Source organism: Pristiophorus japonicus, chromosome 27 (genome assembly GCF_044704955.1).
Source record: "Pristiophorus japonicus isolate sPriJap1 chromosome 27, sPriJap1.hap1, whole genome shotgun sequence".
NCBI lineage: Eukaryota > Metazoa > Chordata > Chondrichthyes > Pristiophoridae > Pristiophorus > Pristiophorus japonicus.
The window spans coordinates 17,579,318-17,592,472 of record NC_092003.1 but is presented as its reverse complement, the minus strand read 5'-3'; the positions used below and the strand labels follow the sequence as shown (position 1 = coordinate 17,592,472).

The window sequence follows — 13,155 nt, the reverse complement described above, 5'->3', positions numbered from 1 at the left end:
GGGGGTTAATGTACTGGGGAACAGGGGGTTAATGTACTGGGGAACAAGGGTTAATGTACTGGGGAACAGGGGGTTAATGTACTGGAGAACATGGGGTTAATGTACTGGGGATGGGGGGTAATGTACTGGGGATGGGGGTTAATGTACTGGGGAACAGGGGGTTAATGTACTGGGGGATGGGGGTTAATATACCGGGGAACAGGGGGTTAATGTACTGGGGAATAGGGGGTTAATGTACTGGGGAACAGGGGGTTAATGTACTGGGGGATGGGGGTTAATGTACTGGGGAACAAGGGTTAATGTACTGGGGAACAGGGGGTTAATGTACTGGAGAACATGGGGTTAATGTACTGGGGATGGGGGGTAATGTACTGGGGATGGGGGTTAATGTACTGGGGAACAGGGGGTTAATGTACTGGGGGATGGGGGTTAATATACTGGGGAACAGGGGGTTAATGTACCGGGGAACAGGGGGTTAATGTACTGGGGAATAGGGGGTTAATGTACTGGGGAACAGGGGGTTAATGTACTGGAGAACATGGGGTTAATGTACTGGGGATGGGGGGTAATGTACTGGGGATGGGGGTTAATGTACCGGGGAACAGGGGGTTAATGTACTGGGGAATAGGGGGTTAATGTACTGGGGAACAGGGGGTTAATATACTGGGGGATGGGGGGTTAATGTACTGGGGAACAGGGGTTAATGTACTGGGGACCAGGGGGTTAATGTACTGGGGGATGGGGGGGGTTAATGTACTGGGGAACAGGGGGGGTTCATGTACTGGGGATGGGGGGAGTTAATGTACTGGGGAACAGGAGTTAATGTACTGGGGAACAGGAGGTTAATGTACTGGGAGATGTGGTTAATTTTTTTCTGATACCTGTCTGTTTTGAGTGTTGACGCTCTCGGCTAACCGTTAAGAACATCAGAACATAAGAAATAGGAGCAGGAGTTGGCCATTCGGCCCCTCAGGCCTACTCCACCATTTAATATCATCATGGCTGATCCTGCTGCTCTATAGCTGTAGCTCATTACATCCCTGACAGGGTTAAACGTTTGATGTAAACCACCTAAAAGATGGCGGATCAAGATATATTTCATCCCATTCAGTAGATTTCATTTTTAATTTTGTGCAAGTTACGGCTTAACGAGCCCAATAAATAATTAATACATTTCGGACAGAGATCTATTTCTCAATTACTGTGATGAGTTTGTGTTCGTGATTTTCTCGGACTAATTATTATGGGTTGTTTTACCAAAATAATGTCGCTTCGCTGCAAATTGCCGTTTGGTGGCGAGGATCTGATTGTGGAGCTGGAACCTGTGACAGGGCTTTGCCCTCTGCGTCTGTGACCGAAGGAGCACATCGTTGGAGGATGAAGTTAATCCCTTATTTCAACATTGAGCCTGTATCTCCCGTAAGCTGCCACATCCCGTCCAATTATCAGCCCGTTTTCTGCAGCGTTTGATCCAGCTCTCCCTGCTTCCCTTCCTCTCTTCGTTGGCCATCGTTATGCCAGCCCCGGGACTCCCCGTGTCAGTACCTCCCCATTTAGCCGATCTTCACGTGTGAGCTTGAAGGATGCATCACAATTACAGCACAGAAACAGGCCATTGGGCCCCACCGCTCGGTGCCGGTGTTTATGCTCCACACCAGCCCCCTCCCACCCCTCTCCATCTCACCCCATCACCATATCCCTCGATTCCTTTCTCCCTCATGTGTTTATCCAGCCTCCCCTTAAATGCATCGATGTGAAGCCGCAGGGTGAAGTCAGGCCCTGTCTGCCACATGGGGCAAAGTTCTCCATTATTCGAGAATCCCGTCTGTCCTTTTGGGGGGGACGGAAAAGATCCCACGGCCACGATCGGAAGGAGTGCAGGGGAGTTATCCCCGGTGACCTGGGGCCAATATTTATCCCTCAACCAACATCACTAAAAACAGGTTGTCTGGTCATTATCACTTTGCTGTTTGTGGAAGCTTGCTGTGCAGATACTGACTGTTGCGTTTCCCACATTACAACAGTGATGACACTTTATAGGTACTGCATTGGCTGTAAATTACTTTGGAATGTCCCAAGACTGTGAAAAGCACTCGATAAATGCAAGTGCTTTCTTAAGGACAAACGATTTGTGCACCGCGATCAGTTTAGAGGGTATTTGGAAGGATATATCGGCCTTGGAGGGAGTGCAGCGTGGGTTTATCAGAATTATACCCACACTGTGCGATATGTGAGCACTAGGTCCGTGCAGCAGAGCTGGTCTCCAGCCGTCCTGGTTAACCCTTGCCCCTGGACCAAGACCTCGCTCTGTCAAGCCCGTGTGGTGGCTGGTGTGCAACGGTCACCCCACGTTAAAAAAATCCACCCACAGGCATCTTCCACCCTTCAGGATGTAGTTCGGGATCCGGAATATCAGGTCCTTCATTGAAACATCTGTGAACTCATCCCTTTTCTGGCGTAAACGAGTCATCCTCGTTTCGAGGGCCCGCCTATGATGACTCGGACGTCAAGGGTTAAGTTAAGGGGAGAGATTACACGACTAGGGTTGTATTCCCTGAAATTTAGAGGCTAAGGGGTGACTTGAATGAAGTTTTCAAGTTATTAAGGGGACCCGATAGGGTGGCTAGAGATAAACTATTTTCTGGTTGGAGAGTCTACCAAGTCTAAAAATTAGAGCTACTTCTTTCAGCAGTGAAGTTGGCAAAGATTTCTACACAAAAAGGGCGGTTAAGGTGTGGAACTCCCATCGGCAATTGTTAATCAGCATAACCCTTCTATTCCTTTCTCCCTCATGTGATTATCCAGCTTGCCCTGAAAGGCAGCGATGACTGACATCACATTGGACCATGGCAGGCTAGGCCTGTGCCTGTACTCACCAATCGACACCCTCAGGTGCTCTCACCGGCAGAGCTCAGTGCTGCAGGCGGCTCAGCCAGAGTGCCCAGTACTCCGCCCACATTAACACCGCAAGTCACCTTCTTGCTTTTTGTAGAAGGGGCAAAAGATGCCCAGTGCACACACAAACAAGGGGGCTCACTCTTGCGCAACGCGTCAGGCTTTCAGTACGAATGGACAGTACATAGCTTTTGGCATTGACCACACGTGAGGGTGGCGAGAAGTGCCAACAGTGATTGAGGTTGGTCACTTGAACATCAGAACGTAAGAAATAGGAGCAGGAGTCGGCCATTCGGCCCCTCGAGCCTGCTCCGCCATTCAATAAGATCATGGCTGATCCGATCATGGACTCAGCTCCACTTCCCCGCCCGCTCCCCATAACCCTTGACTCCCTTATCACTCAAAAATCTGTCTATCTCCACCTTAAATATGTTCAATGACCCAGCCTCCACAGCTCTCTGGGGCAGAGAATTCCACAGATTTACAACCCTCTGAGAGAAGAAATTCCTCCTCATCTCAGTTTTAAATGGGTGACCCCTGATTCTGAAACTATGCCCCCTAGTTCCAGATTCCCCCACGATGGGAAACATCCTCTCTGCATCCACCCTGTCCAGCCCCCTCAGAATCTTGTACGTTTCAATAAGATCACCTCTCATTCTGCTAAACTCCAATGAGTACAGGCCCAACCTGCTCAACCTTTCTTCAGAAGACAACCCCTTCATCTCAGGAATCAACCGAGTGAACCTTCTCTGAACAGCCTCCAATGCAAGTATATCCTTTCTTAAATACGGAGACCAAAACTGTACGCAGTACTCCAGGTGTGGCCTCACCAATACCCTGTACAGTTGTAGCAGGACTTCTCTGCTTTTATACTCTATCCCCCTTGCAATAAAAGTTGGGAAGTAAGCGACTGCCCACATGGTTACAGTACTGAACCAGGGGGCCCTGAGGTCAAATCCCCGCCATTATGAGCTCTGAAATTAAATTGAATAAGTGTTGAGTCTCACTCCAGAGTCTTGAGCCCATAATCCAAGACGACACTCCTAGTGCAAGTGCTGAGGGAGCGGAGCACTGTCGGAGGGGCAATACTGAGGGAGCGCCGCACTGTGGGAGGGGCAGTACTGAGGGAGCGCCGCACTGTCGGAGGGGCAGTACTGAGGGAGCGCCGCACTGTCGGAGGGGCAGTACTGAGGGAGCGCCGCACTGTGGGAGGGGCAGTACTGAGGGAGCGCCGCACTGTCGGTGGGGCAGTACTGAGGGAGCACCGCACTGTCGGAGGGGCAGTACTGAGGGAGTGCCGCACTGTCGGTGGGGCAGTACTGAGGGAGCACCGCACTGTCGGAGGGGCAGTACTGAGGGAGCGCCGCACTGTCGGAGGGGCAGTACTGAGTGAGCGCCGCACTGTCGGAGGGGCAGTACTAAGGGAGCGCCGCACTGTCGGAGGGGCAGTACTGAGGGAGCGCCGCACTGTCGGAGGGGCAGTACTGAGGGAGCGCCGCACTGTCGGAGGGGCAGTACTGAGGGAGCGCCGCACTGTCGGAAGGGCAGTACTGAGGGAACGCTGCACTGTCGGAGTTGCCATCTTTCGAACCGAGGCCCCGTCTGCCCTCTCAGGTGTACGTAAACGATCCCACGGCACTATTTCGAAGAAGAGCAGGGGAGTTATCCCCGGTGTCCTGGGGCCAATATTTATCCCTTAATCAACGTAACTAAAACAGATGATCTGGTCATTATCACATTGCTGTGTGTGGGAGCTTGCTGTGTGCACATTGACTGCCGTGTTTCCCACATTACAACAGTGACTGCACTCCAAAAGTATTTCATTGGCTGTATAGCGCTTTGGGACATCCGGTGGTCGTGAAAGGCGCTACAGAAATGCAAGTCTTTCTTTCTAGGGTATGTCGGCACTGCCCGTGGACGTATCTCAGCCCCTGACCCCTGGGCTAAACCCTTACCCCATCCCCGACCGGCCTGGAAATAATGAAGTCAGCCCATTGCAAAGGTGGATACAGAGAGGATATTTCCACTCATAGGGGAATCTAGAACTAGGGGGCATAGTCTCAGAATAAGGGGCCGCCCATTTAAAACTGAGATGAGGAGGAATTTCTTTTCTCGGAGGGTTGTAAATCTGTGGAATTCTGTGCCCCAGAGAGCTGTGGAGGCTGGGTCATTGAATATATTTAAGGTGGAGACAGATTTTTGAGCGATAAGGGAGTCGAGGGTTATGGAGAGCGGGCGGGGAAGTAGAGCTGAGTCCATGATCGGATCAGCCATCATCTTATTGAATGGCAGAGCAGGCTCGAGGGGCCGAATGGCCGACTCCTGCCTCTTATGTCCTTATGTAAAGCGCACCAAACCGAGAACACTGAACCTGAGCTGATACGGTGTGTCTGAGACAGTCTGGCACAGAGAAAGGCCACAATCCCCATATCCTGTCTGCCCCCAGTATAACTTCCTGCTTCTCAGCAACAGCAATGCAGGAAGGTGGCTGAGTGGGGTGGGGAAGTGGGTGTAGGTGATTGGTTGAGATGGGGAGGTGGGTGTAGGTGATTGGGTGAAATGGGGAGGTGGGTGTAGCTGATTGGTTGAGGTGGGGAGTGGGTGTAGGTGATTGGTTGCGATGGGGAGGTGGGTGTAGGTGATTGGTTGAGATGGGGAGGTGGGTGTAGGTGATTGGTTGCGATGGGGAGGTGGGTGTAGGTGATTGGTTGCGATGAGGAGGTGGATGTAGGTGATTGGTTGCGATGGGGATGTGGGTGTCGGTGATTGGTTGCGAAGGGGAGGTGGGTGTAGCTGATTGGTTGCGATGGGGAGGTAGGTGTAGCTGATTGGTTGCAATGGGGAGGTGGGTGTAGGTGATTGGTTGAGATGGGGAGGTGGGTGTAGGTGATTGGTTGCGATGTGGAGGTGGGTGTAGCAGATTGGTTGCGATGGGGAGGTGGGTGTAGGTGATTGGTTGCGAAGGGGAGGTGGGTGTAGCTGATTGGTTGCGATGGGGAGGTAGGTGTAGCTGATTGGTTGCGATGGGGAGGTGGGTGTAGGTGATTGGTTGCGATGGGGAGGTGGATGTAGGTGATTGGTTGAGATGGGGAGGTGGGTGTAGGTGATTGGTTGAGATGGGGAGGTGGGTGTAGGTGATTGGTTGCGATGGGGAGGTGGGTGTAGGTGATTGGTTGCGATGGGGAGGTGGGTGTAGGTGATTGGTTGCGATGGGGAGGTGGGTGTAGGTGATTGGGTGAGATGGAGAGGTGGGTGTCGGTGATTGGTTGCGATGGGGAGGTGGGTGTAGGTGATTGGGTGAGATGAGGAGGTGGGTGTAGGTGATTGGGTGAAATGGGGAGGTGGGTGTAGGTGATTGGTTGCGATGAGGCAGTGGGTGTAGGTGATTGGTTGCGATGAGGAACGACAGATGTACTGCACACTGAGTGAGAGCAGGCCTGTACCAGCCGTCTCTGCTCATCACCGTGTCTGTCAGTCGCCAGTATAAGATGTGACAGCTACTGTCAGTGAGGAACTGCCATGCACCCACTCACCAAGGCAGGCACCAGTTTGATTCTCTCCTCGATCTCTAATTATCTCCCCGCAGTCCCTTACTCCTCTAACCACAGTCCTTGTGCTCACATATGTGGATTACCTGTGATGGCTGTGTCATCATATGCACTGAAAAGTGATGGTAAGGCTTGTACTGAGACAGCTGGATTCAGTGGGTGATCTCTGCCATCTTACCAGAATGGCGAGCTAACCGGGAACATGTAAACCTTCAGGGCTTGGCACTACAGAGCGGGCGGTTCGTTCACACCTGAGACTCAACACAGAAAGACTCACATTCATACAGCCAATTTGAAGTGTAGTCACTGTTGCAATAGAAACGGGACTACACTACAGCGCAGAAGGAGACCATTCCGGCCCATCGTGTCCACGCCGGCCGACAAAGAGCCGCAAGGCCCTCGGTCAGCAGCCCTGAAGGTTACATATAAACCTAGGAACAATGAACAATGGCGGAAAGATAGAGAGCACCCAGCCCAACCAGTCCGCCTCACACAACTGCAACACCCCTTATACTGAAACAGTCTACACTCCACCCCAACCGGAGCCATGTAGGAAACGCAGCAGCCAGTTTGCGCACACAAACAGCAATGCGGTGCTGACCAGTTAATCAGTTTGTGTTATGTTGATTTTGAGGGATAAATATTGGCCCCAGGACACCGGGGAGAACTCCCCTGCTTTTCTTCGAAATAGTGGCTGTGGGATCTTTTACGTCCACCTGAGAGGGCAGACGGGGCCTCGGTTTAACGTCTCATCCGGAAGGCAGCACCTCCGACAGTGCGGCGCTCCCTCAGTACTGCCCCTCCGGCAGTGCGGCGCTCCCTCAGTACTGCCCCTCCGGCAGTGCGGCGCTCCCTCAGTACTGCCCCTCCGGCAGTGCGGCGCTCCCTCAGTACTGCCCCTCCGGCAGTGCGGCGCTCCCTCAGTACTGCCCCTCCGGCAGTGCGGCGCTCCCTCAGCACTGCCCCTCCGACAGTGCGCCGCTCCCTCAGTACTGCCCCCCCGGCAGTGCGCCGCTCCCTCAGTACTGCCCCTCCAACAGTGCGCCGCTCCCTCAGTACTGCCCCTCCGACAGTGCGCCGCTCCCTCAGTACTGCCCCTCCGGCAGTGCGGCGCTCCCTCAGTACCGCCCCTCCGACAGTGCGCCGCTCCCTCAGTACTGCCCCTCCGGCAGTGCGGCGCTCCCTCAGTACCGCCCCTCCGGCAGTGCGGCGCTCCCTCAGTACCGCCCCTCCGACAGTGCGCCGCTCCCTCAGTACTACCCCTCCGACAGTGCGGTGCTCCCTCAGTACTGCCCCTCCGACAATGCGGCGCTCCCTCAGTACTACCCCTCCGACAGTGCGGCACTCCCTCAGCGCTGCCCCTCCGACAGTGTGGCGCTCCCTCAGTACTGCCCCTCCGACAGTGCGGCGCTCCCCCAGTACTGCCCCTCCGACAGTGCGGCGCTCCCTCAGTACTACTCCTCCGACAGTGCGGCGCTCCCTCAGTACTGCCCCTCCGACAGTGCGGCGCTCCCCCAGTACTGCCCCTCCGACAGTGCGGCACTCCCTCAGTACTACTCCTCCGACAGTGCGGCGCTCCCCCAGTACTGCCCCTCCGACAGTGCGGCACTCCCTCAGTACTACTCCTCCGACAGTGCGGCGCTCCCTCAGTACTGCCCATCTGACAGTGCGGCACTCCCTCAGTACTGCCCTGGGAGTGTCGGCCTGGATTATTTATGCTCAAGTCTCTGAAGTGGGACTTGAACCCACGACCTCCTGACTGAGAGGCGGGAGGGAGAGAGACCCACAAAGGCAGGCCTGACACAAACCCTTTCTTTCGTTCAAAAGTGAATTTTTTTTTGTTTCATTTAGCAAAGAAAATTTTGATACACAGGGAAGTTATTTTTCTTTAATTTGATGAATATCCTTTTGTTATTTCCGCGCACTATTCTGAGTCTGGTGGTGTGTGCAGTATTTCATCTCTTTGACAAGGCCAGCTCCCTAGAGCCACGGAGCGCCATTCATTTAATCAAAGTGTAATACTGTCGTGATTTTGAATGCAGCTCGTGTGTTTCTCCAGCCATTAATATCTATAACGGAGTATTTCAGTACTGACGTCTGTTAACTGGCATTTTTACACTGCTGCAGCCCTGGCTTATAAATTAAAAATGAAACCGTTTGGAGCATTTTTATTTTGTTAAAATAATTTGCCAGTTAATAGAGGGAAGACACATAATTTTCTGCATAAATCAAACTGAAATCTTGCACAGAAAGTTCTCTTTGCATCATTTGGCAATCAGCCCTGGCTCAGTGGGCAGCACCCTCTGTGTCAGAAAGTCGTGGGTTCGAGTCCCACTCCAGGGGCTTGAGCAAAGAAATCGAGGCTGACACCCCAGTGTAGTGCTGAGGGAGCGCCGCACTGTCGGAGGGGCAGTACTGAGGGAGCACCGCACTGTCGGAGGGGCAGTACTGAGGGAGCGCCGCACTGTCGGAGGGGCAGTACTGAGGGAGCGCCGCACTGTCGGAGGGGCAGTACTGAGGGAGCGCCTCACTGTCTGAGGGGCAGTACTGAGGGAGTGCCGCACTGTCGGAGGAGCAGTACTGAGGGAGCGCCGCACTGTCGGAGGGGCAGTACTGAGGGAGCGCCGCACTGTCGGAGGGGCAGTACTGAGGGAGCGCCGCACTGTCGGAGGGGCAGTACTGAGGGAGCGCTGCACTGTCGGAGGGGCAGTACTGAGGGAGCGCCGCACTGTTAGAGGGACAGTACTGAGGGAGCGCCGCACTGTTAGAGGGACAGTACTGAGGGAGCGCCGCACTGTCGGAGGGACAGTACTGAGGGAGCGCCGCACTGTCGGAGGGGCAGTACTGAGGGAGCGCCGCACTGTCGGAGGGGCAGTACTGAGGGAGCGCCGCACTGTCGGAGGGGCAGTACTGAGGGAGCGCCGCACTGTCGGAGGGGCAGTACTGAGGGAGCGCCGCACTGTCGGAGGGGCAGTACTGAGGGAGCGCCGCACTGTCGGAGGGGCAGTACTGAGGGAGCGCTGCACTGTCGGAGGGGCAGTACTGAGGGAGCGCCGCACTGTTAGAGGGACAGTACTGAGGGAGCGCCGCACTGTTGGAGGGACAGTACTGATGGAGTGCCGCACTGTCGGAGGGGCAGTACTGAGGGAGCGCCGCACTGTTAGAGGGACAGTACTGAGGGAGTGCCGCACTGTCAGAGGGGCAGTACTGAGGGAGTGCCGCACTGTCAGAGGGGCAGTGCTGAGGGAGTGCCGCACTGTCAGAGGGGCAGTACTGAGGGAGTGCCGCACTGTCAGAGGGGCAGTGCTGAGGGAGCGCCGCACTGTCGGAAGTGCGGCACTGAGAGAGCGCCTGTGAAGCGCCTTAAGACATTTTACTATGTTAAAGGCACTATATAAATACAAGTAGTTGTTGTTGGATAGATACTTGAAAAGGAAAATATGACAGGTTTCTGTTATCGAGCGGTGGGAGTGTGACTGATTGGATTGCTCTATCACAGGCACAATGGGCCCAATGTCCTCCTTCTGTGTTTGTATCATTCCCTGATTCTGGGATTTTTTTTCTCCCTTTTGCTTGTTGCAGGTGAACCCACTCCCGGTCTCCGCGAGATCCTCCTGCGGGAAGGCCCCGAAGACTTTGCGAAGGCCGTGCGCAACCACAAAGGCCTGCTCCTGATGGACACCACCTTCCGAGACGCTCACCAGTCGCTGCTCGCTACGCGGGTCCGCACCCACGACCTCAAGCTCATCTCCCCCTTTGTGGCGCAGTACTTCAACCGGCTGTTCAGCATCGAGAACTGGGGAGGTAAGGCCCTACCTCGCTCGCGTGCTCACAGCAGCTCAGCCGGACTCAAATGTTGCACTTGGCTCGGGGAGCAGTGGTCTGGCTGGGCTGGAGCAGAGAGCTCGAGACTCAGATCTATCGTATGAGGAGAGATTGGGTCGACTAGGCCTGTATTCACTAGAGTTTAGAAGAATGAGAGGGGATCGCATTGAAATGTATAAAATTCTGACGGGGTTGGACAGACTGGATGTGGGGAGGATGTTTCCCCAGGCTGGGAAGTCTAGATCAAGGGGTCACAGTCTCAGGATACGGGGTAGGAAATTCAGGAGCGAGATGAGGAGAAATGTTTTCACTCAGAGGGTGGTGAACCTGTGGAATTCTCTACCACAGAAGGCTGTGGAGGCCAAGTCACTGAATATATTTAAGAGGGAGATAGATAGATTTCTAGAAACAAAATGCATCAAGGGGTATGGGGAAAAAGCGGGAATATGGTGTTGAGATAGAGGATCAGCCATGATCATATGGAATGGTGGTGCAGACTCGAAGGGCCGTATGGCCGACTGCTCCTGTTTTCTATGTTTCTATCAGCTGGAGCAGAGATCTCAAGGTTCTGTATGGGAAGGTACAGAGGTCCCATCGAGGGCTCTGTATGGAATGAGGCAGGGTCCCATCGAGGGGTCTGTATGGGAAGGTACAGAGGTCCCATCGAGGGGTCTGTATGGGATGGGGCAGGGTCCCATCGAGGGGTCTGTATGGGAAGGTACAGAGGTCCCGTCGAGGGGTCTGTATGGGAAGGTACACAGGTCCCGTCGAGGGGTCTGTATGGGATGGGGCAGGGTCCCATCGAGGGGTCTGTATGGGAAGGTACAGAGGTCCTGTCGAGGGGTCTGTATGGGAAGGTACAGAGGTCCCGTTGAGGGGTATGTATGGGAAGGTACAGAGGTCCCGTCGAGGGGTCTGTATGGGAAGGTACAGAGGTCCTGTCGAGGGGTCTGTATGGGAAGGTACAGAGGTCCTGTCGAGGGGTATGTATGGGAAGGTACAGAGGTCCTGTCGGGGGGTCTGTATGGGAAGGTACAGAGGTCCCGTCGAGGGGTCTGTATGGGAAGGTACAGAGGTCCTGTCGAGGGGTATGTATGGGAAGGTACAGAGGTCCTGTCGAGGGGTCTGTATGGGAAGGTACAGAGGTCCCGTCGAGGGGTCTGTATGGGAAGGTACAGAGGTCCTGTCGAGGGGTCTGTGTGGGAAGGTACAGAGGTCCTGTCGGGGGGTCTGTATGGGAAGGTACAGAGGTCCCGTCGAGGGGTCTGTATGGGAAGGTACAGAGGTCCCGTCGAGGGGTCTGTATGGGAAGGTACAGAGGTCCCATCGAGGGGTCTGTATGGGATGGGGCAGGGTCCCATCGAGGGGTCTGTATGGGAAGGTACAGAGGTCCCGTCGAGGGGTCTGTATGGGAAGGTACACAGGTCCTGTCGAGGGGTCTGTGTGGGAAGGTACAGAGGTCCTGTCGGGGGGTCTGTATGGGAAGGTACAGAGGTCCCGTCGAGGGGTCTGTATGGGAAGGTACAGAGGTCCCATCGAGGGGTCTGTATGGGAAGGTACAGAGGTCCCATCGAGGGGTCTGTATGGGATGGGGCAGGGTCCCATCGAGGGGTCTGTATGGGAAGGTACAGAGGTCCCGTCGAGGGGTCTGTATGGGAAGGTACACAGGTCCCGTCGAGGGGTCTGTATGGGATGGGGCAGGGTCCCATCGAGGGGTCTGTATGGGAAGGTACAGAGGTCCTGTCGAGGGGTCTGTATGGGAAGGTACAGAGGTCCTGTCGAGGGGTCTGTATGGGAAGGTACAGAGGTCCTGTCGGGGGGTATGTATGGGAAGGTACAGAGGTCCCGTTGAGGGGTATGTATGGGAAGGTACAGAGGTCCCGTCGAGGGGTCTGTATGGGAAGGTACAGAGGTCCTGTCGAGGGGTATGTATGGGAAGGTACAGAGGTCCTGTCGGGGGGTCTGTATGGGAAGGTACAGAGGTCCTGTCGAGGGGTATGTATGGGAAGGTACAGAGGTCCTGTCGGGGGGTCTGTATGGGAAGGTACAGAGGTCCCGTCGAGGGGTCTGTATGGGAAGGTACAGAGGTCCTGTCGAGGGGTATGTATGGGAAGGTACAGAGGTCCTGTCGAGGGGTCTGTATGGGAAGGTACAGAGGTCCCGTCGAGGGGTCTGTATGGGAAGGTACAGAGGTCCTGTCGAGGGGTCTGTGTGGGAAGGTACAGAGGTCCTGTCGGGGGGTCTGTATGGGAAGGTACAGAGGTCCCGTCGAGGGGTCTGTATGGGAAGGTACAGAGGTCCCGTCGAGGGGTCTGTATGGGAATGTACAGAGGTCCTGTCGAGGGGTATGTATGGGAAGGTACAGAGGTCCTGTCGAGGGGTCTGTATGGGAAGGTACAGAGGTCCCATCGAGGGGTCTGTATGGGAAGGTACAGAGGTCCTGTCGGGGGGTCTGTATGGGATGGGGCAGGGTCCCGTCGAGGGGTATGTATGGGAAGGTACAGAGGTCCCATCGAGGGGTCTGTATGGGAAGGTACACAGGTCCCGTCGAGGGGTATGTATGGGAAGGTACAGAGGTCCTGTCGAGGGGTCTGTATGGGATGGGGCAGGGTCCCGTCGAGGGGTCTGTATGGGAAGGTACACAGGTCCCGTCGAGGGGTATGTATGGGAAGGTACAGAGGTCCCGTCGGGGGGTCTGTATGGGAAGGTACAGAGGTTCCATCGAGGGGTCTGTATGGGAAGGTACAGAGGTCCTGTCGGGGGGTCTGTATGGGATGGGGCAGGGTCCCGTCGAGGGGTATGTATGGGAAGGTACAGAGGTCCCATCGAGGGGTCTGTATGGGAAGGTACACAGGTCCCGTCGAGGGGTATGTATGGGAAGGTACAG

The 13,155-nt window shown here is 54.9% G+C and overlaps 1 protein-coding gene across 1 annotated transcript in view; it reads left to right on the top strand.

Moving 5' to 3' along the window:
• The window catches only part of LOC139239369 (pyruvate carboxylase, mitochondrial-like), a 1,004,568-nt gene that overhangs the window by 763,236 nt on the left and 228,177 nt on the right, over window positions 1–13,155 (top strand). Inside the window, exon 6 of the mRNA XM_070868045.1 lies at window positions 10,026–10,247. Within this exon, the coding sequence (XP_070724146.1) occupies window positions 10,026–10,247 (222 nt within the window). The remainder of the gene's footprint in view (window positions 1–10,025; window positions 10,248–13,155) is intronic.